The sequence below is a fragment of the Rhinatrema bivittatum genome, chromosome 4 (genome assembly GCF_901001135.1).
Source record: "Rhinatrema bivittatum chromosome 4, aRhiBiv1.1, whole genome shotgun sequence".
In the NCBI taxonomy this organism is placed as follows: Eukaryota; Metazoa; Chordata; class Amphibia; order Gymnophiona; family Rhinatrematidae; genus Rhinatrema; species Rhinatrema bivittatum.
Genome location: NC_042618.1, coordinates 292,471,241 through 292,496,780, shown reverse-complemented (window position 1 = coordinate 292,496,780; position 25,540 = coordinate 292,471,241). Strand labels below are relative to the sequence as shown.

Sequence of the window (25,540 nt, the reverse complement as noted above, 5' to 3'; positions counted from 1 at the left end):
AAAATGCTCTCCCGGCGCACGCACAGGCCACTCTCCTGGGCATGCGATTCAGGAGGGTGACCTATGCAAACTAGTGCATCCTTAGCGCCTCCTTTTTGACAGGAGCGACGGCTGTCAACGGATTTGACAGCCAATGCTCAATTTTGCCGGCATCGGTTCTCAAACCCGCTGACAGCCACAGGTTCGGAAAATGAACGCTGGCATAATTGAGCATCCGTCTTCCGACCTGTGGGCCACGGGCCGATTTTACATTTTTTTTTTTAATTTTTAATTTTTTTTTATTTTTGGGGCCTCCGACTTAATATCACTATGATATTAAGTCGGAGGGTGTACAGAAAAGCAGTTTTTTCTGCTTTTCTGTACACTTCCCCGGCACCGGCAGAAATTAATGCCAGCCTTTGGGCAGGCATTAATTTTTGAAAGTAAAATGTGCGGCTTTGCTGCACGTTTTGTTTTCTGGATCGCGCGGGCGCTATTAGTTTCGGGGGGGGGGGGGGCTGTGCGTTTTCAACACGCTATTACCCCTTACTGTATAAGGGGTAAACCTAGCGCGTCAAAAACACGCAACCAAACCCGGGCTAACAGTGCGCTCCACTCCAGAGATCCTGGCTTTGCACTGTACTGTATCTGCCTGTATATAAGTATTTTACCCATTGTTGGGTCTTCACCAAGGCCTAAGACAAGTGCCCAAAGGCCATTACAGACACCTTACCAGCTGGTACTGGAGTTCCCCCAGCACATAAGGACAGTAAGCACGTGTTGTAATCATACTGTGCAGACTCTGTGTAATATTTGATGCATATTTGATATATATATGTATATATTATTGCTTATACTCATTGCAATTAATATTGGTTCTTGCAGACCAAATTGAAACAACTTTGGCATAATCAGCAGGATCTCTTGTGTTGTTTGTTGTTATGAGTATGGGGATTAAATGTTATACTAAATGCTTTATTTGCCACAATAAAGGAACCCAAAATTGAAATGTAACATATACCAAACCAACAAGAATTTCACTTGAACATCTGTGGACACCTCCTGATCACTTATAAAAAGAGTAATAATAGTGCTTGTTTGACCTTCATAGTGACACCTTAGAACCACATCAATTAATTTAGATGACTAATGTTCAAAAACAGCATCAACAGTATAATCATTGGTCAAACTAGTGCCTGAGACAAATTATCTTTTTTTTGTTTGATTTTTGAATGTGCAGGTAAAAAAATCACTTGCAAAAAAAATCCACACTTATCTGGAAAGACTTCTGAAGTGATTGTGGGTGATTGCTCAATGTATCTAAATAATGGAGTGAACACAGCTGAACGCTACAACATTTCAAGAGCACCGTTCTCTGCTTCAAGAGATCTGTGATGGTCTGGTGATATCCTCCATTCATTGAGTATGTTAAAGGTTTTTAATACTGATATTTCCAGCCTGTTGTTGGGGCCCAGCATTTTTGCTATGCTCTAATGTCAGAGCATAGCAGCAGAACCCCAGAACCCAAGAGCTCAACTTGCAGGGGAGGGGGCTGGATAGGCAGAACACCGGCCCTTATCGTGCCCAGTACCCTGCCTTGTGTCCTGTACAGCTCCAGAGGCAATGTACCCAGAGTCCAGAGATCCTGACTTTGGGAATCCTCTGATGATGAGGAGTAGGCTATAGAGGATTTAGAATGTAACCCTCCACATTCGCAGGCATGCCCTCTAGTTAAAAAAAAAGATATGAAGATTCCCCTTAAACCTGATGGGAAGATATATTTGAGACAGAAGAAGGAAACAATTTATATATAGTAAATGATTAAACCTATCAGGTAATACTGGAATTAGCAGATAAATACCAACAGTATCCCTCTGAGTCTTTGCAAACATGGCAAGTCAGACTATTAGCTGAAGGAGTTGACAGAATCTATGAATATGATAAGGATGTAAAGTGAATAGGAAAATTCTGCAGAAATCCCTCAGTTCTTTTGTGAATTCAAGTGGTACACAGGGGAAGCCGAGGATTTGCTAACTTTGGTAGTGAAATGTATATTGGAAAAATATACTGCCAAGGCAGACACAGAAGATGAGGTAAAACCATGGAGAAATGTTAAAGAAGCTATACGGACTGTGTGAGAGCAGGCAGTGAAGTCAAAATTTAAAGAAAACTAGGCAGATCTGTAGAGTTTTAAGGGTGGGGCTAACTGTGTGGGGAGTGAAGGCTATCAAACCAGGGAGGCTGGAGGACCTATCTCTTAACCAGGCAAACTGGGAATGAACTGGTAAAACTGGGAATGGTGTCAGCGTGCACATCTTTTAAAATTCCCTGATTTATGCATAGAAGCATGATTTGCACGTGCTCACTTAAAATTTGGCACATGTGCATACGACCAGGCTATTTTATAACATGTGTGTGAATGTAATAAAATACGTACCTGGGCACAGGCTGAGGTATGCACGTAAATGTGCACACAAGCGCCGGTTTGAAAGTTATCGTCTTAATGTTAAAACTACAGCAGGGTACCTTTTGATTTAGAGTATGGGTATTATCTGTTCTGGCTTTCTTTGTTATGGAAGGTGGTGAAATGGAGTCCCCAAAGAATAATGTTCAATTGATTTGTGCCTATTTCAGAAACACTACCTCCTGTAAAATCCATTGTACATGGAATGGCAGAGATGAGAGCCTCTGATTTACTGTCTGGTATGAAAATTTGGGTTTTCATGCCATCCACGGGGAGTAAAGAAAATGCAAAGATACTTGCACAAGGACCAGGTGGAAACACATGGGTGGTTATGATAGAAGGACACACAAACACCATGATAGTCAATTATGAATCTTGTACTAAGTGGATATAACTCACTACTGTTTTGTTTTTTTTCTGTTTTGCTGCCCTTTCTTCTATTTTATTTATTTGATTTATAATCCACTTTCTTGGGTACTTCAAAGCAGATTATAGTCAAGTACCGCAATATTTCTCTGTTCCCAGAGGGAACACAATCTAATGGCCTCTTTCACAAATTTGCGGTAAATTTATGTAATTAACAAATTTACCATGAAAATTACATGGTAATAGCTAACATGTACCACAGTATTCACAAAGCCTAGGAGCATCATTAAGAAAATATCTCATGAAGCGGTATTTTACTGTTTCGTGTGTTGCAATAAAATAATTTTTGTAATTTCCTATTGTTATTCCCTTTGTCATACTCTGTAGTCATTGTGAGTGAAAGAAGACTGTGTATGTTTGTTTGTCTTGTCTTTTGGTCCTTTCGTTTAGAGTGTGAAAGGGTGACTTGTGTGTGCATGCTAGAGTTAAGGATGGTGAGTGGCAGGGGAGCGATAGGGCATGATAGTCATGTGAGTGGGGTGAGTAAAGATAGAAGGGACAGGAGAGAAGGGGACAGTCCAGGGAGGTGGAGGAGCGCCAAAGAAGTAGTGGAGCCAGAAGTAGGAGGGAGGTAGAGACTAGAGGTAGCATGAGGGAGAGAGATGGGGTGTGGTAGCTGGAGAAGGGAGGTAGAGAGGGGAAAGTAGGAGAGTGAGGAGGGTAGATGAAGGCAGGTGAGTGCCTAGTGGAGGTTCTGCTGTGGTTTTATTCTTCCCGCATACTCCCAATCTCTCACTTTCTCTTTCTCTCTGTGTATGTGTCACTTGGTCCGTTTGTTATGTGTCTTTCTCTTGCCTCCATCTCTCTCTCTCTCGCTTTCTCTCTCTCAATCTCTATTAAGCATGCTTCAAGACCTTTCAGGAATGATTGTTCATTTGCCAATAAAAAAGATACCCCTTTTAGCCAGTGTCAGAACAAAACACTTGAGGTACTCACCCCCTCAGTGACATTTTTCACAGTACTAGCCAGCATTTCTTGTAGTGCTCTGACAGAGAGTGACTGTTCCAGCACAAAATTACAGATGCAAAGGTCTGGAGGGACATACTGTGAAAATAATGCACAGAAAGAGAGAGACAGACATGAAAACTGTGGGTCAAGAACAGAAAGTCTCCAGAAACAATGTCCTCTTTGCAACACATTTTTTACGTACATAAAAATCTTTAATTTGCTTGAAAAAGATTTTAATCAACAGGTTTTACAACATATGGGGCAGTTTCATTTTCTAATCACAATCCATAATTAGAATGTACTAGGGTTGTGCATTTATTTGAAACAAATGGGTGAAATATAACAAATGGGACTCTATTTGTTTCATTTGTGGCCTCTCAAAATGAATGGAAGTGTTCCACTAATTAAACTAATATGATTTTTTCCATTTGTGTATGTTCCCCATTCATTTCTATGGTCCATTGACGTCTTTGGCCCTGCAACAGGTGCAAGTAACTATAGCAACCAGCCCTTCTCTGTGTGAACTCACCGCCTTGACAGAACTTGCATGTTGGTAAGGAAAAGATGCATATGGCAAATCATAGTGAAGCCATTTCCTAAATCAGCTTATTGTTGCTATCTGGATCTAGAGATGCTGACCCACTCCCACCATAATATCTGAGCATGTGTGAGAAGCACTGTATTTCCTCTCTAGCTTTCGTCAGAAAAGAATAAATGCTTAAGCTCTCTCAGAGATTTTTAAAAAAGCTTTTTGGCTGCCTCTAATCTACTCTGTGCTGCCCTTGCCTCCTTCACTATGCCAGTCATCAGAGAAAGAGAGACAGTGGCACTTGCTGGGGGAGGGTGTGGGTGGAAAGAATTGCAGCAGTGCTAATGATATTATTGTCTCTGCCTGGGCACCTTTGAGATACTTGAGTAGTGGGCAGAGACTGAAGCATAGTCTATACCAGGCTGCCAGTCTATTTTTATGTGTGGACTCTGTCAGCACTAGTGCACAGCATAGCACTGCTCTGTGTGTATGTGTGTGCATGACAGACAGTTCTCCACATATAGTAGAGTGGTACTTTGAGTGGGAGTACAATTATGGTACCAATAAATACAATTTCTTTTTGTAATATCCAAACCCTCAGTAGACAGGGCACTAACCTCACCGGATAAATTTCATTACTTCAAAATGAGAGAGGACTTGCATTTTCCTCACAAATTATCTGGAGAAATAGTACCCACAAGCATTGGCAGCAAGGGAAGGTGGCAATACTACCTTGGGGACATTTGTGCTTCTCCAGGTAAAAGCCAGAGGAAAGGGGTTGAAAAGAGGAAGACTTTTCCCCAAGCTGATACTATGGCCCCTTCCTGAAGTCAGATGGCAGGCCAGCATTTCCCTGCCATGCATTCAAAGTGGTAACCCACCATGGCGGAAATGGTGTGGTGTTCCATTCCATTATTCCTAGGCAAGAGGCAGGTAGCTTCAGCCACAGCAGGTAGAGGAGAATGTGGGTTTTAAGCATCTGCTGCATATGTTAGCCCCCAATTACAAAGTTCCCTCCAGGGGTCCTGCTGCCACATACCTACTTGCCATGCCCCAAATGTACCAACTAAGGGATTTTGCTGCTATCGCTCTGCCTACCTACCTGCCATGCCCCTTATAAACCAACATGGGGTCTTGCTACCACATGTCTACCTGCCATGCCCCAAAAATACCACCTTAGGTGTTTTACTGCCACCACTCTGCCTACCTGCCATGCCCCTTATGCCATCTTAGGGGTCTTGCTAGTACTGCTCTGCCTATCTGCCATGCCCCTTATACCATTTTAGGGGTCTTGCTGCCACATGCCTACCTGCTATACCCCAGATGTATCACCTTAGGTGACTTACTGCTATAACTCTGACCACCTACCATGCTCCTTATGCCACATTAGGGGTCTTGCTGCTACTGATTTGTCTGCCTGCCATGCCCCTCACACACACACACACATACACTCACATGCACACACACAGGCTTCTCACTCCCATGCTCTCTCTCTCACACATACACACACATACTCTATCAGGATTTCCCCCTCTCTTCTGGGCCTCCTTGCAACAAGACGTTCTCTTCTTTGACCCCTATGAGATGAGCTCCATTGTGGCCTTGCAGCATAGCTTTCTGTTATCAGGCCACTGTGGGATGATATCCATGGTAGGGTCTGTCCTCACAGGCCACTGGGTAGCATTGATTCAGTAGGCTGAAGTCCACCCATGTCTATGACACTTATAGAGTATACAAAAAATGTGACCACCAGCAGGGAAGGACCGTCAAAGGACTTTCATTAGCAAAAACACATGGAGGTGCTCTGGCAGCCAGGTAGGGGCAGAGCAAATCAATTCCCCATATCCTATAATGGATGCATACAGGCAAATTAGTTTGTTAACAGGCATCAGTATGGCCCTAAAACTTCCCAGTGGCGGTGCAGCCCCTCAAGGTCAGAGGATCCGGGTTGCTGGTGCTTGACTGGAGGGTTAAAATCCATAAAATTTCCAGACATTTTAGCCCTCAGTCTGGCTTCTGGACACTGTATCTAAATTCCGTACTCTTCAGAGAAAATCTGGAGAAATACATCCCTACAGTATAGGGTAAATCATACCTTAGCTTCTGAGGTTGGTTCCAGGAAGCAGAGACGATTACCAAGCCCCTCCGCTGCCAGGCAGAACTTGTTTTGTTCCTTCTGGATCGTGGCAACACATTGTAGTACTACTTCATCATCCTGTGGGAGGGAAGAGGAGAGAAATTACACAAAAGGCACAACTCGGGCACCATCCTAAGCAAACATATATTTGTAAGATGTAATGAAAGATAACCACAATCATTATTTTTGAGGAAAATAACCCTATCATTTACAAACATAAGCCCTTTCATGGGGGCAATTTTCTAACTGCTTTGGTGCAAAAGGCATAGGAATTTTTTACCCTTGAATGCTCTACCAGATATCAAAGGTAAAGTGCATGTGTACTTTCCCTTAGATATTTGCCCTGGATACAAAGTATTTATGGACTTTTGCATTTTCTTTCTTTGCAGGTGAATTTGTATAGGAAATAGTGTATTAGTTTCTAATCTTGCCCAAAATAAATCCCCAGGAATACTTCCCCCAAATGTAGCTAAAAGTATTCACATTGTGGAACACTGTGTATACTTTCAGCCAAATTAATGGCCGGCAATATTCAGATTGACAATTTACCTGGGTAAATATATTTGCTTATTTATTTAAAATATGTTTTACCCTCCATGCTTTTGTTCAAGGCAGGGAACCTAAGCAACATACACAAGATAAAATTCAACTCCAAATGACATTAATGGAGATAAAATAGTATCACATTTTAAAAGGATAAAAGATACAGCCAATAGACATCAAGAGGAATCTATTGTAACCCCATCCCCAGGTATGGACTGCACTCCAATGGGGGCCATAAAAGAATTTATAAGTTCTTTAGGACAGGAACCCAGGTTAACTCTCCAATCTTCCTTCCTTCCTTTCCAGGCTCTTTCGTATGGGGGGATGAAAAGAGTCCTCTCGGTTCCCAGTTTGGGGTGTCTAACTTTCCCTCTGGAATCCCCAGAGTTAGGGAAATTCTGATACTCTGTGTGCTGTGCACTGTGTGCCAAAATGTCAAGGGAGCCACTGTGTTAGTGTCTAAATAAATCTTTATTGTTGTAAATAATTGAAAAATGGCACAATATGGGTTCACAGCATCAGAAATATGTTCTTTACAGGATTTTTCCTCAGTCTCTGCAGGAATGTCTGATGCCAGAGGCAGGAGAACTTCTACCCTCCAGGGCTTGGAAAAAATAGAGTCCCAAGGTGAGCAAGGTGTCCTATGAATGGGCAGAACACCCCTTCCAGATGGCCAAAATACTAAGCTGCTGCACATAGAGTTAAAAATGTCTCTTTCCCCTGGGTCTTGGAGCATCACCGGATGGTTTTCCTCTTGAATAGTAGGCTTTCCCTTTACTCACTGTTAGATGATTCGAACCTTCTTTATTCTTGTGCAGTCCTTGTTTTTTCTTTTTGAATCCCTGATAGGAGGGTTCCCTTTGAGCAGGATTCTCTATGCTCCCAGCAGGAAGGAAGGCCAGTCAGAACTTAAACCTGGATCTTGAAATTAGACTTACAAAACTGAAGATAACTCCAGGGTGGCTCACAGCAGGTCACTTTCACCCCATTCCTCACCGAGGCAATGGGGGGGGGAGGACTTCCCTAATCTGCCAGGCCCAAATCCAGGGTTCCCCAAGCTCTGAATCCAGGAGCTGAACAGGTTCCAGCAAGGCCCCTTTACTCAAAAGGGTAAAAGTCCAACAAATGTACTCAGAGAGATCTCCCACCAGACAGGTTGTATATTGGCTGAACTGAAATCCTTCTGACCCTGGCCAGGACCATCAAACAGGAGCACTTCACCACCAAGAAGACGGGAAACTCCCAAGCCTAGAATTGGTTGGAGAGGCAAATAGGGCATTCACTATCCTCTCCACAGCCAGTTTGAAACAACCAGTTAACCTTATCTTCAATGTGGCCAAGATCCATATGGAGGCTTTCTTAGACTCCGGTGCCGGGGGTAACTTCATCAAGGAGGCATGGTGATACAGTGTCCCAGGGCTCACCCTTGAAAAGCATGTCAAAATATCATTAGTCTGCAGAAAGGCCCTCTCAGGTCACTTGACCACAATCACCGCTCCACTGACCCTTCAAATTGGAGTACGACACAGGGTGCAAGTTACTCTCTTTGTCCTACTAAATTTATCTTTATTTATTTATTTATTTATTTATTTATTTATTTAAAAACTTTTCTATGCCATCTTAGCAAATAAAATTTGAACAAAACGGTTTACAATTGTTCCTCAGAAATAAAACTTAAACAAATTAAAATAAAATAAAACATTAAAATAATAATAAAGTTTGAAAAAAAACTACAATAGTGTTTGTATCAATATAACTAATCATACTATAACTTTATAAAATTTAAATTTACTTTAAATGTAATTTAATAAAAACAGAAAAGAGTGAGAAAAAATAAGACATAATTATAATACAAAACGGAAAATAAGCGATACCTGGCCTCTTAATCAGTAATTCTAAATGCTTCTCTGAAAAGATGTGTTTTTAAAAGCAGTGAATGCGATCATCTTTACTTTACCTTGGTTGATTCAACACAACCTCACCATAAACCAGCAGATGCTAGAGATCAATCGTTGAGGCTCTTACTATCAGCAACACTGCCATCTCCTGGTCTTCCCACCACTACCAGTAACCCGGATTTCAGCACCTGACTGCCTCAGACTTCTACCACAGTATGCTGATTTTGCAGATGTCTTCAGTAAAAAGCATGCAGAGACAATGTATCCTATGACTGTTCCATTGACCTGCTGCCAGAGAAGATGCCCCCTAGAGGCAGAGTTTACCTCCTGTCCATTCCGGAAACTGAGGCTATGACAGTATACATTAAAGAAAACCTTTTTGGGGGGTTTATCCAACCATCCTCTTCTCCAGTAGGGGCAGGGTTCATCAGGAAGAAGGACAGCTCTCTGAGACCTTGCATCAACTATTGGGGTCTTAATGCCATCCACCGCAAGAACAAGTACCCCCTACCGTTAATCTCAGAGTTGTTTGACTGCATGCCAAGAGCCAAGATCTTTCCTAAATTAGATCTCAGAGGTGCCTATAACCTCAACCGCATTTGTGAAGGGGATAAATAGAAAACAGCATTCAGCACTTGGAATGGGCATTATGAATATTTAGTAATCTCAGCTGTCTTTCAGAATATGGCTAATTAAATTTTTCTGAGACCTTTTTTACTCTCACATATTTGTGTACTTAGATGACATTCTCATCTATTCTCATTCTCTGGCACAACTCAGACAGTGTACTCTAGAGACCCCATTAGCATCACCTCTATGCCAAACTTGAAAACTGCACATTTGAGTAAGTGGAGCTACCATTTCTGGACTACGTTATTTCCTATCTTGATCTTTGGATGGACCCTGAAAAGCTGAAAGCTATCCAGGAATGGCCCCAGCCAGTGGATCTCAAGGCTCTGCAGAGGTTCCTAGGCTTCTCAAATTATTATCAGCAATTTATATAAAGGTACTCCAACTTGACAGCACCACTCACTTCTCTCACTGCCAATAGCAGAAACTGACCAAAAGAGGTTGTCCAAGCATTTGCTCAGCTCAAGGCAGCATTCCTCAAGGCTTCCTGATTCCAACACCCCCGACCCTTTGAAACCATTCTTCAAAGAGGTAGACACCTCTGCTACCAGGGTTGGGGCTGTTCTTGGCCAGCACAACCACCATGGTTTGCTACTTCTATTCTAAGAAGTTTATACCGATGGAGAGAAATTACATTATAAGGGACAGAGAACTCCTTGCTGTTAAGTTTGCCTTAGAAGAGTGGCACCACTTATTGAAGGAGGCCGCCTGTCCTGTTACCATATACACAGACCACAAGACCTTCAATACCTCCAACAGGCCCATCAATACAATCCACAGCAAGTATATTGGTCCTTGTTTTTTAACCACTTTGATTTCAACCTCAAGTACTGCCCCACAGAAAAGAATCAGCATTTGGATGCTTTCTTTAGGTCCTTTTCAGTAAAGGATACACTGGAACCACCTCATCACATCATAGTCCCTGCAAAAATCCTGGAAGCCATAGCTGTTCTGGTAATCCCGGGGAAGACTGGGCTGTAGCTATTTCGGTACCTAAACATCTTCAAGAAAAAGTACTCCAATGGGTACATGATTCCTGCCTAGAAGGCCATCCTGGTTTGATCAAGACACTGGAACTGTTCCAGCACCACTGTTGGTAGCTGCAAGTAAAACAGGATGTTCATCACTAGGTGGAATCCTGCCCTAATTGTGTGGTTAATAAACCCTCTCACACTCATCCATGGGGACTTTTACCACTGTTGCCAGTCCCCAAAAGGCCATGGTCCCATCTGGCCATGGACTTTGCTATGGATCTTCCCATTTCCAATGATTGCATTATCATCTGGGTTGTAGTGGACCAATTCTCAAAGATAGTCCACTTTATACCTCTCGCTGGACTTCCTTGCGTTCGTGCCTGCTCTTGCCCTCGATCCACCCTTTCTACCTCTGAGGCGACTCTCTTCGGGTCTGATGGACAGTTGCTGCCACGGCTTCTCCTCACCATTTCTTCCCGGAGTCCCTGGGCTGGCCTGACGCTGCAGATCCGCCATGTTCCTGATGACGTAGGGCAGCAAGGGCGCGAACCTCGGGGACGTCCCCCCGTAGTGACGTCATCCGCTTTCAACATAAAAGGTCTTTGCTTACGCATATGAATCAAGTTAGCAAGGGATTGATTGCAGGAATCATCTCGACCCGCTTCATTCTCCACTGCTCTGCCTCCTCGAACTTACCAGGGGTACCCGCTCCTCGGGGGCCTCGCTCTCTCCTCTTGTTTTCAGATTGCTAAGACGGGATCCGGTACTCGCTCCTCGAGGGCCTACATCCCTGAACACTCAGAAGACTCCCTATTGCCTGGAAGCGATCGCAGACGTGAACATTGTGAGTTTCTATTCCAGTTGCATATAGGAATCGGTACTCGCTCCTCGAGGGCCCATGTTCCTAGAACTCTGAAGATTTTCTAATGTCTAAGACGCTATCGCAGGTATGGAGATCGTTAGTTATTACAGATTGCAGATAGGAACCGGTACTCTCTCCTCGAGGGCCAATGTTCCTAAAGCCCTCCGAAGGCTCTCTTCTATTTCAGAAGTTATTTCATATACAGATATTGTGAGTTCTTACTTCAGTTTGCATATAGGAACCAGTACTCACCTAGAGGCTCCTGTTCCTGAATATACTAACTATTCTCCATTGCCTAGAAACCATTTCAGAGATAGATACTGTGAGTTACCATCGCTCTCTCAGAGCTGTCCCTAGAACCAGGTACTTACTCCTCGGGGGACTAACTCTCTCCAGCTACTGAGCCTTCTTATTAATCCATGTGAGTGTATCATCTACTTCTGGTTATGTATCCAGCATACCCTGTCTACTCACTATCTATGAGTCTCTCTCTACAGCTCAGCAAACCTGGAGATAGCAGTTACAGGATCTGAGGGACTTCAGCCCTGCCGAGCACATCAGCTCACTACTGCCACCTCTGGTGGTTCTTCTACCCTGTCTAATAAAGAACTATCTGTGTCTGTCTCCATACTCCAGCCTAGTTGGTGGTCCCTCTCATGATATCCTCCTGAGGGCACTGTCATCTGCCATCGGCCTAAGGATTCACCATTCTACATTAGAGTGCTCATCTCTCACACTTCAAGAGCTGAGTACAACAAACTGCTACCTTGCAGTCTACCCTCAACTGTTGCTAACATCTCCTTCCTCAGGAACTGTATCATAACCAATTGCTACTTCTTAGCAAGAACCATACAGATGGCCAACACCTCCCTTCAGGGGAACTCTCGTATATCAGGTTGCCACTCTGTGCGGAGATCCATAACAGATACTAACTCCTCCTCTCTGGAAGAACAGATCTTAGATGGTTGCTGACCTTTCCCCTCTGGGGAGCAACTCCATAGCAGCTCCTACAACAGATTGCTACTCAGCAGTCCTAACCTATAACAGATTGCTAGCCCTAGCAGAGTCGCTAATAGATTGCTAGCTCCTCTCCTCTGAGGGAGCAAAGCTCAACAGGATTGCTAACTCCTCCCCTTGGGAGGAGCAAACCCTAACAGACTGCTAACTTCTAGCAGAAACTCTAAGATTGTTAACTCCGCCCTCCTGGCGGGGTGATCAATAACACCATGGATTACCAGAGAACATACTCTCTGACCAGGGAGTGTAGTTTACTGCAAAATTCTGGAAGAACCTTTCCCAGAAATTTAAGATCCCACTAGATTTTTCATCAGCTTACCATCTGGAGATCAACAGGCAGATGGAGTGAACCAATCAAATACTCAAGATCTTTTTACAAGCCTATGTAAATGAGAGGCAGGATGACTGGATCTCCTTATTCCCCTGGGCAGAATTCTGTCATAACAATCATGCCAGGGAATCCTTAGGCTCATCTCCATTCAAGATTATATATGCAGATACCTCTGCCAATCACTCTGATGATACTCTGCCCCACAGCCGATGCCATGGGCCACAATATAAAAGAACTATGGCAAAGGACATGTCAGCTTCTCACCCAGGTCAAAGAAAGATATAAACAACAAGCTGACAAGAGTCGCTGCCCAGCTTCCCAGGTCCAGGTGATTGATTGAATACCTGCCATCTTCACTTGAGGACACCATCCATAAAATTTGCATTACTTTTGATTGGTCCATTCCCTATTATTCACCAGCTGAATCCAGTCTGTTACCAGCTAAAGCTACCTCCATCACTCGAAGTCCACAATATCTTCCATGTGTCATTACTTAAGCCTTTGTTTCTGTCATGGCCAACACAATCCATCCTCAAGCCAACCAATGCGACCATTGAAGAAAACATGGAGTATGAGGTAAAGGACATCCTGAACTCCAAACTCATCAGAGGCAAGCTTTTATGACACTTGATAATGTTTAAGGGTTTCTGGGTACATTGAGTGATATCATCCCTTTCATTCATCACCTCATTTTCCATTCCTGGAGTTTCTTCATTATCCAATGTAGAAAAGGTATTATGTCCATCAGATGATCCTATTTCCATCTTCTTAACTATATTTATGTTATTTTAGTTTTTACACCTTGGGATTCTTTCTGCCACTATGCCTTCCTGCTGTACTATAGACCTTTCACCTTGAAGTGTTCTTGCCAGTCTGGGGGGGCTGCTATGCAATGCATCTCTCATCTACTTTTGAGGTCTTGATGCCACTCTTCTGCTGCTTGTTTCCTTATCAGTGCCTTGAGGTTTTTCTTGACATCTTTTCTGCTTTATTTCCCTTCATGGTGCTTTAGCATCCTGATGCCACTTTTGGTGCCACTTTGCCTCTCATGATGCCATCAAGGTTTCAATTCACTTTTGCTGGGGACATCTTTTGGAGTCTTGGAGTGTTATTCACCTTCTTGCCGCTTTCTTGCAGCTCTTACTGTGCCTTGGATAAGTCCTGCCATTGCTGGTACCTCTTTTCCTCTTTGTGGAACCTTAGACTATTCATGTACTTTTGGTGCCACCTTGCCACAGTCTAGGTACCTTGGAGTTCTTTTCCACATCTTATGATTTTTTTTCCAAGTTTCAGGAGAATTGGTAAGAAAAGCACAATTCTGGAGCCCAAAATAAGCTGCAATACTTTTCCCATTGATTTTAATGGAAACAAATTAATTAATGAAACAAATAAATGAATATTTCTTTTTCATTTTGAAACTAATGAAATGAATTTGGGTCCCAATGAATGAACTGAAACAAATTTTTGTCTTCTGTACTTCCTTAGTGGATGGTGTGATTCAGTAATAGAGCACAAGAGGTGAAGGCTCATTCAAAGGCAAAGGTCATAGACTTCAGGAAAACAAACTTTGTTAAAATGGGGAAGTTCTTAAATGAGTTTATTTATTTATTTATTTATAACTTTTTCTATACCTAAGTTCAGGTAACAGTTACTTATTACTCCGGTTTACATTGCAACAGATATAAATATTAAACAATGACAACAAGTGTCTTACAGAGAACAGGGAGAGACAACTTGGATAACATAACTGGGAACAAGAACATTACAAACTGTTAATGCGAAACAAGTTGTTAGCTGGTTGTTAGCTGGTTGGGAAAATCTAGGGGAAGTAGATGAGCAGTGGGTGAAACTAAAAGTAGATACTATTAGAGCAATTAACCTTTCTGTTAGGAAAGGGGAAAAAGAGGTTGCTATGATTTTCTACACTAGAAGTAGTGTAAATGATAAGGGAGAAAAGGTTAGCATTAATAAACTACAAAGGCTCATAGAAAGTGGAAGACAAGCAACAATATCTGGGAAAGCTAAGAGAAGCTGGGAAAGTAGTCAGGAATGCACAAATTCAAATGGAAGAAAAAATAGCAAACAATGTAGAAATGTGGGGGGCAAGATTTTTTTTTAGATGTTATTGATAGAAGTGGAATTATGGGATTCAAAGGTAAAAGGGAGGAATATTTAAAGGCTAATGAAGAAAAGCAAAATTGCTTAAAAATTATTTCTGTTTGCTGTTCAATGTAGAAGGATTTGGAGCAGACCACATAAAACAAACCAAATAAGATTAGCATTTAGGTAAACCTCAATCAATTTTCAGAACAGTGTGTTCATGAGGAGCTGCTAAACTTTAAAGTAGATAAGGTGAGCCAGATAGGATACATCCAAGGATACTGAAGGAACTTAGAGAAGTTCTGGAAGCTACACTGGCTGACCTTTTCAATGCTTTAGAGTTGGGAGTAGCTCTGGATGACTTGAGGGGGGAAGATGTTGTTTCTATTCATAAAAGTGGAAGTAAGGAGAAGGCTGGGAACTGCAAAACAGTTAGTCTGACCTCTGCAGTGAGCAAATTAATAGAATTGCTGCTAAAAGAGAGAACAGTGTAATTTTCTGGAATCCAATGATCCAGAAAATACATGATCCAAGGCAGCATGGTTTTACTAGAGATAAATCTTGTCAGATGAATCTGATCAATTTCTTTGATTGAGTAACCAGAGAGTTGGATCAAGAGAGAACACTAGAGGTAGTGTACTTTGACACAGTTCCGGACAAAAGAATTTTAAATACATTTAGGACCTTTGATATGGAACATAGAGTGACTGATTGGGTTATAAACTGATTGAGTGGGAGGCAACAAAGGGTAGTGGTAGACAGAGTTTTCTCGGAGGAGAGGGACATTACTAGTGGTGTGCTTCTGGGAACAGTCCTCGACCAGTTATTTTCAACATTTTTGTATAACATAGCAAAAGGATTGTCAGGAAAGATTTGTCTTTTTGCTGATGATACCAAAATCTGTAACAGGGTAGACAGCCAGAAAGGTGTGGAAAACATGAGGAGGGACCTAGCGAAGCTTGAGGAATGGGCTAGAAGCTGGCAGCTAAGATTTAGTGCTAAAAATGCACAGTAATGTATTTAGGATGCAAAATCCCATGGGAGAAGTACAGTATTGGTGAAGAAATTCTTCTAAGCACAAAAGAAAATCAGGATCTGAGAGTGTGATTGTATCTGATGTTCTTAAAGTGCCAAACAGGTGGATAAATTGTCAGCAAAAGCCATAAAAATGTTTAGTTGCATAGGAAGGGGAATGGTCAGTAGAAAAAGGGAGGTAATATGACCCTGTCTAGGTCCCTGGTGGGCCGCATTTGGAATACTGTGTACAACTCTGGAGACAACATCTTCAAAAGGTTATAAACTGGTTGGAGCTGATCCAGAGGGTGGCTAGTAAAATGATCAATGGTCTTTGTTCTAAAGCATATGCAGATAGACTTAAAGATCTAAACATATATACCCTAGAGGAAAAGAGAGACAGGGGAGATATTTTAGAGACTTAAGATTTCCATGCACAGGAAGATAGCCTCTTTGAATGGAAAGGAGGCTCTAGAACAAGGGATAATGGCATGAGGGTGAATGGGGGTAGCCTCTGGAGTAATCTTAGGAAATATTTCATTACAGAGAGAGTAATGGATGCATGAAACTGCTTCCTAGTGGAGATGAAAATGGTATCTGAATGGTATCTGAATTGTAAGGTCTACATAAATTGGATGGATGGGCAGACTAAATAGGCCTTATGGTCTTTTTCTGCTGTCATGTTTCTATCTTTCTGTCTTTCAATCACCTGATTCCTATCCCATCCCAATGGGGCCACTACCTGAATATCATCTGTATATATAAATGGAATGAAACAAAAGGTATGAATCAGCTTTCCCACTGGATCCAAATACACATTAAAAAAGAAGTAAGGACAATGATGATTCCTGAGAGACACCATACCTTACTTCCCTAAAAGAGGAACATACCCCCCCACCCCTGGAAATTGACTCTCAAGCACTCTTTTAAAAAAGAAGTGATCCATTTTAGAACCAATCCCCCTTAATCCCAATTCCCTTTAAACAACAATAATACATAGACCACAAGATCAAATGCACTAGACAAATTAAGTGACACACCCAACACCAAGTGATTTCTGTCTAATTGAGATAATATCTCTTCCATCATGGTCACCATAATGGTCTCAGTGCTACATCCCCATCTAAAACCAGCTTGAGCTACATCCTACTTTCCCAAGTCCTCTAAAAATTTGGAATGTTGAACAGTAACAACAATATTTTCTAATAGTTGTCACTAGGGATGTACAGAGGGCATGGATTCGTCCAATTCGGCATTCGTATTCGTCGGCGGGCAAATTCGTTGCATTCGTCCAATGGCACCCCCGATACGTTAATACGTGTATTTGTTTTCCAGTTCCCATTAAAGTCAATGGGGGAAGTATTTGCAGCCTATTTTTGGTTGCAGAATTGGGGTTTTCTTATCAATTTTGATGAAACGTCTGGGGAGCAATCATCAGAACAACAAAACAGCTCCAAGGTACTTAGACTGTAGCAAAGTGGCACCAAAGTGGCATGAATAGCCTAAGGCACTGTAAAAGGGGAAAGGGGTACCAGAAGTGGCAAGTGTGCTTTAACAGAAGCACAAAGCACAGTAGCAAGAGTGTCAAAAACACAGCACAGCTTCAAAAAAGAGCACCTATAACAGATGCATGAACCCTCGCAGCACAACAGGCAAAGCAGCAAGACAAGTGGCATCAACATCCTACAGCACAATGAAGGGGAACATAGCAAGCAGAAAGACTAACACCAACACACTGAGCAACTATGATAGTGGCCAGAACACCACAAGGAGTTGAGTGAGTCATCTGGTATATGGCAGCAAGGCACAGAGGCAGAGGGTAGATACAGGCTGGCTACACCCGGGGAGAGTTCCCTTTCCTTTCTACAGGAAAGGGCTCCCTAGAATGGGTTCGCTCCTAGAGTGGGGTGTTTCCATTGGCATCTAGTGAGCTCTCGCTGATCTTTTAAAATCTGCTGGAGTTAGCAGATATACAAACGAGAATTTTCAAGGCCGAGGCAGAGTAGGTTTCCATGTAAACAGCAGTTCAACATGGGTCAGAGGGTAGATACAGGCTGGCTACACCTGGGGAGAGTTCCCTTTCCTTTGAGCAGGAAAGGGCTCCCTAGATTGGGTTCGCCCCTAGAGTGGGGTGTTTCCATTCGCGTCTAGTGAGCTCTTGCTGGTCTTTTAAAATCTGGTGGATATAGCTGATATATAAACGAGAGTTTTCAAGGCCGAGACAGAGGAGGGTGCATGTCAACAGCGGTTCAACATGGGTCAGAGGGTAGATACAGGCTGGCTACACCTGGGGAGAGTTCCCTTTCCTTTGAGCCGGGAAGGGCTCCCCGGAATGGGTTGGCCCCTAGAGTGGAGCATGAGCCTTCAAATTGTGGTGACCTGGAGCAGGGTGCCATGTGAACAGCAGTTCAACATGGGTCAACAGGTACTAAGAGATAGGCTGCAACACCGGGGAGAGTTCCCTTTTGAGAAGGAAAGGGCTTCCTTGGAATGGGTTGGCCCCTAGCATAGAGCACGAGTCTTCAAAGCAAGGTGACCTGGAGCAGGGTCTCACTGTGTTTGCCACAGTCTAAGTACCTTAGAGATCTTTTCTCGTTCTGAACATAGATCAACAGGTGCTAAAAGATAGGCTGCAACACCGGGGAGAGTTCCCTTTCCTTTGAGCAGGAAAGGGCTCCCTGGAATGGGTTGGCCCCTAGAGTGTATAATGGTACAAATTGTTAGAAGTTAAACATTTGAAAACAGATCATGACTTCATAAGCAAGATGGAGGAAGTTCTCTTCTCTGCCCTGAAACTAAAGAAAACTGTTTGTTTTATTTAAGTATACATGCTGTGAAGGATTACTAGTTTGAATTGCCAGAGACTGAGGTTTCCCTTTGCAATGAGGGCTCAGCCATTAGGACTGGACATAAGGCCTGGACAAACGGGCACAGTAATTGAGGACAGAGGTCAAACCCTTGTAGGGACATAAGGCCTGGACAGATAGGCAAAGCAGTCAAGGACAGAGGTCAAGCCCATGTATGGACATAAGGCCTGGACAAACAGGCACAGCAATCGAGGTCAAATATTTGTAGGAACATAAGGCCTGGACAGACAGGCACAGCATTCGAGGACACAGGTCAATCCCATGTAGTGACATAAGGCCTGGACGGACAGGCACAGCAGTCAAGGACAGAGGTCAAGCCCACATAGGGAGATAAGGCCTGGATGAACAGGCACAGCAATCGAGGATAAAGGTCAAGCCCCCATAGGGACATAAGGCCTGGACAAACAAGCACAGCAATCGAGGTCAAACCCTTGTAGGGACATAAGGCCTAAACGGACAGGCACAGCAATACAGGACAGAGTCAATCCCACCTAGAGACATAAGGCCTGGACGAATAGGCACAGCAATCGAGGACAGAGGTCAAACCCTTGTAGGGACATAAGGCCTGGATGAACAGGCACAGCAGTCGAGGACAGAGGTCAAGCCCACGTATGGACATAAGACCTGGACGAACAGGCACAGCAATCGAGGTCAAATCCTTGTAGGGACATAAGGCCTGGACAGACAGGCACAGCAATACAGGACAGAGTCAATCCCACCTAGGGACATAAGACCTGGATGAACAGGCACAGCAATCGAGGACAGAGGTCAAACCCTTGTAGGGATATAAGGCCTGGACGAACAGGCACAGCAGTCGAGGACAAAGGTCAAGCCCAGTTACGGACATAAGGCTTGGACAAACAGGCACAGCAATCGAGGTCAAACCCTTGTAGGGACATAAGGCCTGGACGGACCGGCACAGCAATACAGGACAGAGTCAATCCCACCTAGGGACTTAAGGTCTGGATGAACAGGCACAGCATTCGAGGTAAAACACTTGTAGGAACATAAGGCCTGGACAGACAGGCACAACATTCGAGGACACAGGTCAATCCCATGTAGGGACATAAGGCCTGGCCGGACAGGCACAGCAGTCGAGGACAGAGGTCAAGCCTACATAGGGACATAAGGCCTAGACAAACAGACACAGCAATAGAGAATTTCCTATGTGCAGGTATGTTGTGGTTTGACCTGTCACTTCTTCCTGAACTGGTTCACTTCCAGAAGAAAATGGCATCTTTTTCATTTCTGAAAGATAATTCAACAGAGGATGCTTTTAGAGCAATAGAGACTGCCATTTGTGAAGCAAGAACTGAGCTGGAGATTATTTTTGAATGCCCAGAAGCTATTAACTATACTTATGCACTTCAGCTGATGACAAAGGAACATGAAGAGCTCTCAGAAATAAGAAAACCACTACTCAAGTCAAAATCTACAATATCAACCTATGTTGACTTTGTGGTTTACACAGTGCCTCTGTAAACAATGGGAACACAGAGAATGAACTAGAGTGCAACTACCACCAGTTTTCAATAGTACTTGAAACATTACTGTTGGCAAGGTCATGAAAAATATTGAGCATTCCAAATGGACGGACAGGCACAGCGTTAGAGGTCAGGCCCTTGTAGGGACGTTCGGCCTGGACAGTGGATGATCCGGCACAGCGTTTGAGATCAGGCCCTTGTAGGGACGTACGGCCTGGACAGTGGACTGTCAGGCACAGTGTTTGAGGTCAGGCCCTTGTAGGGACATATGGCCAGGACAGTGGACAGACAGGCACAGCGTTTCAGGTCAGGTACATGTGCTGCAGTGCTTATATTATCTGGAGCATAGGAGGCAGTTGGAGCTGCTGCAAGACTTTCAATTGCTTTTCTGCATCTTGCCATTCAAAGGGAAAATTTGGAAACCCAAGCAAAGGCAGGTTTACTTTCAAAAACACTAGCATTTCCATCAACTCTGGTGCCAACCTTGAGCGGTGAGGGCTCATGATATCCCTTGTCATTGAAAAGACACATTCACTGGGCACACTGGTTGGTGGACATGACAGATATCGCTGAGCCACTTTGGCAAGGTGTGCCCAGACAGTGGACTTGTGTGCCCAATATGCCAGCGGATCTGTCTGCATGTTCTCTGTTGGCTCTGAGAGATACCGTGTCACTGACAGCTGTGCTGGTGTCTCCTATGCTTGGGTGGGCTAAGAGTCACTCATGCCAGCTGCTTTCTCTCTTGCCCGTCGCACAACAGATGAATCTTTATAGGCAACATGCCTTTGGCATTCTGAAGTGGAGGAGGAGGTACTATCTGTCGCTGACAGAGTGCTGCTCCTGCTTGGGCTAGCAGCACAACTCTCTGAAGTGCCCGCTGTTTCCACCTCTGATTCACGCCTAATCTGTCTCTGCCTATGGCGCTCCTGTTCACGGACTTTTGCTAACAGCAGGTCCTTCACCAATAAGAGACAATCGTGCTGTAGGGCGAGTTTCCCTTTCACACGGGGATCACAGACTGTGGTGAGCATGTATGTGTTATATTCTGTTAAAGGTCTTAATCTCTCTTCCACCTGCTGCTGCAAAACGTCCAGACAATGCAGCACCTCAACTGTCATTCCCTCTTCCTGTTTAAAGGCCTCCAAACGTTCATCCAGGAGATTAACTATAGGGATGATGTCAGCCAAGGTGGCACTTCTGGAACTCAGCTCCTCCGTGACATCCTTGAAGGGCTGCAGGATGTTTACCAGCTGACTCATGACTAACCAATCATGATGCCCTAGGGGATTCTGCACACCTATGTCCATTGTACCAGAAAGTTCATGAAGGGGTGTCTGCTAGGGATGTGAATCGTGTGATCGATCGTCTTAACGATCAATTTTGGCTGGGGGGGAGGGAAATCTGATCGTCATGGTTTTTTTGTTAAAAAATCATCAAATCGTAAATCGGCGGGAAAACCAGCACACCAAAACAACCCTAAAACCCACCCCGACCCTTTAAAACAAATCCCCCACCCTCCCGAACCCCCCCAAAATGTTTTAAATTACCTGGGGTCCAGTGGGGGGGGTCCCGGCACGATCTCCTGACCCCCACAAGACGTATGACATAGTGAGGGCAAAGGCAGCGCCGGCGCCATTTTGAATATTGGCAATATGGCCCGAGGTCGCTCCCAGACCCCCGCTGGACTTTTGGCAAGTCTTGTGGGGGTCAGGAGGCCCCCCCAAGCTGGCCAAAAGTCCCTGGGGGTCCAGCAGGGGTCCGGGAGCGATCTCCTGCACTCGTGATGTCGGGTGACAGGAACCAAAATGGCGCCAGCGCTACCTTTGCCCTGTCATATGGTAAGGGCAAAGGGCCACCGGCGCCATTTCTATTAATGCAGCCGTGGCCCGAGAGCAGGAGATCGCGCCGGGACCCCCCACTGGACCCCAGGTAATTTAAAACATTTTGGGGGGGTTCGGGAGGGTGGGGGATTTGTTTTAAAGGGTCGGGGTGGGTTTTAGGGTTGTTTTGGTGTGCCGGTTTTCCCACCCTCCCCCGATTTACGATTTTTTGACGATAAATCGGGGGAATTGCTATTGTATCGCGGCTCTAACGATTTTTGACGATTTAAAATATATCTGACGATTGTTTTAAATAGTCAAAAAACGATTCACATCCCTAGTGTCTGCAGCTCCACTAACCTCTCCAGCATCATAAAGGTGGAATTCCACCGCGTGGCAATGTCTTGAATGAGACGCTTGTGAGGCATCTCCAAATCAGTCTGCTTTTGTCGGAGAACCTGCCCCACCTTCACACTTCTGTGGAAGTGCGCTGCTATGTTCCTGCACTTGTGTTTTAACCTATTCATTCTCTTTGTCATTGGAATCCAACCCCAGAGCTGACTTCACTACCAGGTGCAGAGTGTGTGCAAAACATCGGATGTTCTTAAAGCGCCCGTCATTTATTGCCTTAACCATGTTTGCACCATTGTCTGTGACAAAGAACCCTGCCTGAGGATTCCTGTCTCGCTGGTGTAGTTGCCAGCCCTCCAGCATCTATCTGATACTTGCTAGAATATTGGCTGTGGTATGGGCCTGGTCCGTCAGGTGGGTGTGCAGTAAAGCCCACCTCCACCCTGATATTTGTTCACTAATAGAGCTGCTGCCTGCCCCTGCCTCAGCCAGGTCCCACTATGTGCTGTCAGGGAGAGGTAAGAGTGTGCAGCATTCATGGTGGTCCAGATATCGCAGGTGAAATGCACTCTCCCCTCTGCCTTAGCTAGCACTGCTTGCATGCGACTGTGACACTGCTTGTACAGGCTGGGGATGACCTTTCTGCTAAATGTGGTTCTGGAGGGGACTTTGTAATTTGGAACTACGACCTTCAGAAAACGCTTGAAACCCACATTCTCCACTAACTGCAAGGGCTGGTCATCAAGGTCAATCATTTCCCCAATGCTCCTGGTTACAACTTTTGAGGCTGCCTGCCTCCTACCCCGGGATAGCGTTACCGCACTCCACCCCATTTCCTCCATGGTGGGTTGTCGCTTCTGCCACATGTCAGGGGGTTGCTGGCTTGCCACCGGACTGCTAGAAGGTGATGAGGGCGTGGGCTGACTCTGCTGCTTTTGAACCACTTTACACTGCTTGGAAGGGGTCCCCTGACTGGTACTGCCACCATCCCCAGATGGCAGTACTGTTGTTGGGTGTTGCCTCTTCATATGATGCGTCATGCCAAAATTAGATAGATGTCCCATTTGCTTGCCTCTGCTAATAGCCCTGCCACAGTAATTACACAGAGCAAAACGCGGGTCATCCGTCACTTTAAAGTGGCTCCAGGTCGCCGATGTCTTTCGTGATCCTCCCTTTTCTAAAGCCTTGGGAGTGGATGCTGGCACTGAAGCTGAAGTAGTGGGTGCTCCCTGAGAAGCAATGCCAGGGGCCCAGTCACCCTCTGTGCCTGCACTGACTGCTCTTCCTCCTCCTCATCAGTTTCATCTCTCCCCTGCTGCATTGAAGTGGAGGTTAAGACAGGACTAACTGATCCTCCTAAAGCTTCATCAGCTATTACTTCTTCCGTTTCTGATGAGAATCCCACTCAAGATGATTCTTCATCTGAATCAGAAGCAAACAATGACTGCGCTACATTGTCAATGATAAGTCTTAGTCGAGATTTGTGTCCCCCTGCTGCTTTTGGGTGTCGACAATTTGTCTGACATGACTCAGCCTCCCCTTCCCTCACCTCCAAAACTACAGGGTCAGAAACAGGTGGTGGCGATGGCGAAGCATCATGGTCAGATTTCATTTTTTTTCTGGATGGAACTGCCTGCCCCTCCAAAGAGTTTAGATTGCAACAGGTCCCTTTTTAACTTTAATGGGGACTGGCACTAGTGCCTTTTGAAGTGCCTCCTCTGCCAGTCCCAATCACTTGACCACATCTAGCTTTCTCTGACATTATGGATTTAATGTCACTGCCTAGTGCCTACCGGCTGCCCACTGTCACAGTGCCTTGCTATGCACTAATGTAACGTGTGTGGTGTGCACACACACACAGCTTGCGTGTAAGCACAAAAGAGGCAGACTGGGGATTTCACTGCACAGACTGTCCCAATAATAAAGTTCAGTCTGTTAAACTGCCCACTGCCCACTGTCACCGTGCCTTGCTATGCACTAATGTAATGTGTGTGGTGTGCACACACACACACAGCTTGCGTGTAAGCACAAAAGAGGCAGACTGGGGATTTCACTGCACAGACTGTCCCAATAATAAAGTTCAGTCTGTTACACTGCCCACTGCCCACTGTCACAGTGCCTCGCTATGCACTAATGTAACGTGTGTGGTGTGCACACAGACACACAGCTTGCGTGTAAGCACAAAAGAGGCAGACTGGGGTTTCACTGCACAGACTGTCCCAATAATAAAATTCAGTCTGCTAAACTGCCAGCCCACTGAAGCCCAGTGCACAGAGAGACTGAGTTGAATTATACAAACTCAGTTTAAAAAAGCTGGAATTGTTGGCACAGCAGGAAAATCAATGAAATATATTTTCCAATGGAAATTCTAGCAAACTAGCTAAAAATGGAATATATCTCTCCCAGCCACAACATCCAAATGGTGCTTGCTTGCAGCCTAACCCAGAGGGTGAATTAAACAAAATGGCACTGCTAGTAGCTTCTCTCCCTGGCACAGAGAGACCGTCTCAGATCACCTAAATAAACTGCTTAAAAAACAAACAGGGCTAGCTGGCACAGGCACTGCAGCCAAATAAAGAATATCTTTTTTTCTCTTTACTAACTAGCCTAGCTAGCTCTGAGTGCAGCCTCCTTCCACAGACCACCTCCCCACACCACCCCTGCAAAGAAAGTGCATGGCACGCTGCGTGTTTAAGTATATATAGTGCTGGGTCATCAGGAAAATCGTCACTGAGCACTGAATGACAGCACGATTGGCTGCATTCAGTGCATTTCACAAAATGTTATCGCTGATACGCTGCATTCCGGTATCTATGCCAACCTGTCTGACCCACTCTGACAGGGCTGTTAGGTCACTGATGACTCAAAGGAAAGGGCTGATTTTTGGCTCTGGATACACCCAAATGGCGTCCTCCGATTGCAAATGGCAGCGAAGAAAATCGCGCGCCGTGCAATGGATGAAACTTATGATACGTTATATTTGTGGGGAGTCGCGATACGTTTCACTTCCCCACGAACATAACGAATAGGGACATATATGTTGCGGATTGCCAATACATCGAAAATGAATGCACACCCCTAGTTGTCACCAAAGGCAAATTGGATACAGGCTTATAACTTTTTTGTTCTCTCAGATACATCTTACTATCCTTTAAAACTGGGTTAA

The 25,540-nt window shown here is 44.4% G+C and overlaps 1 protein-coding gene across 1 annotated transcript in view; it reads right to left on the bottom strand.

Annotated features, from left to right (window-relative positions):
- Window positions 1-25,540, bottom strand: part of RYR3 (ryanodine receptor 3) — a 1,291,138-nt gene that overhangs the window by 1,197,203 nt on the left and 68,395 nt on the right. Inside the window, 2 exon segments of the mRNA XM_029600192.1 lie at window positions 3,806-3,913; window positions 6,442-6,561. Coding sequence (XP_029456052.1) covers window positions 3,806-3,913; window positions 6,442-6,561 — 228 coding nt within the window.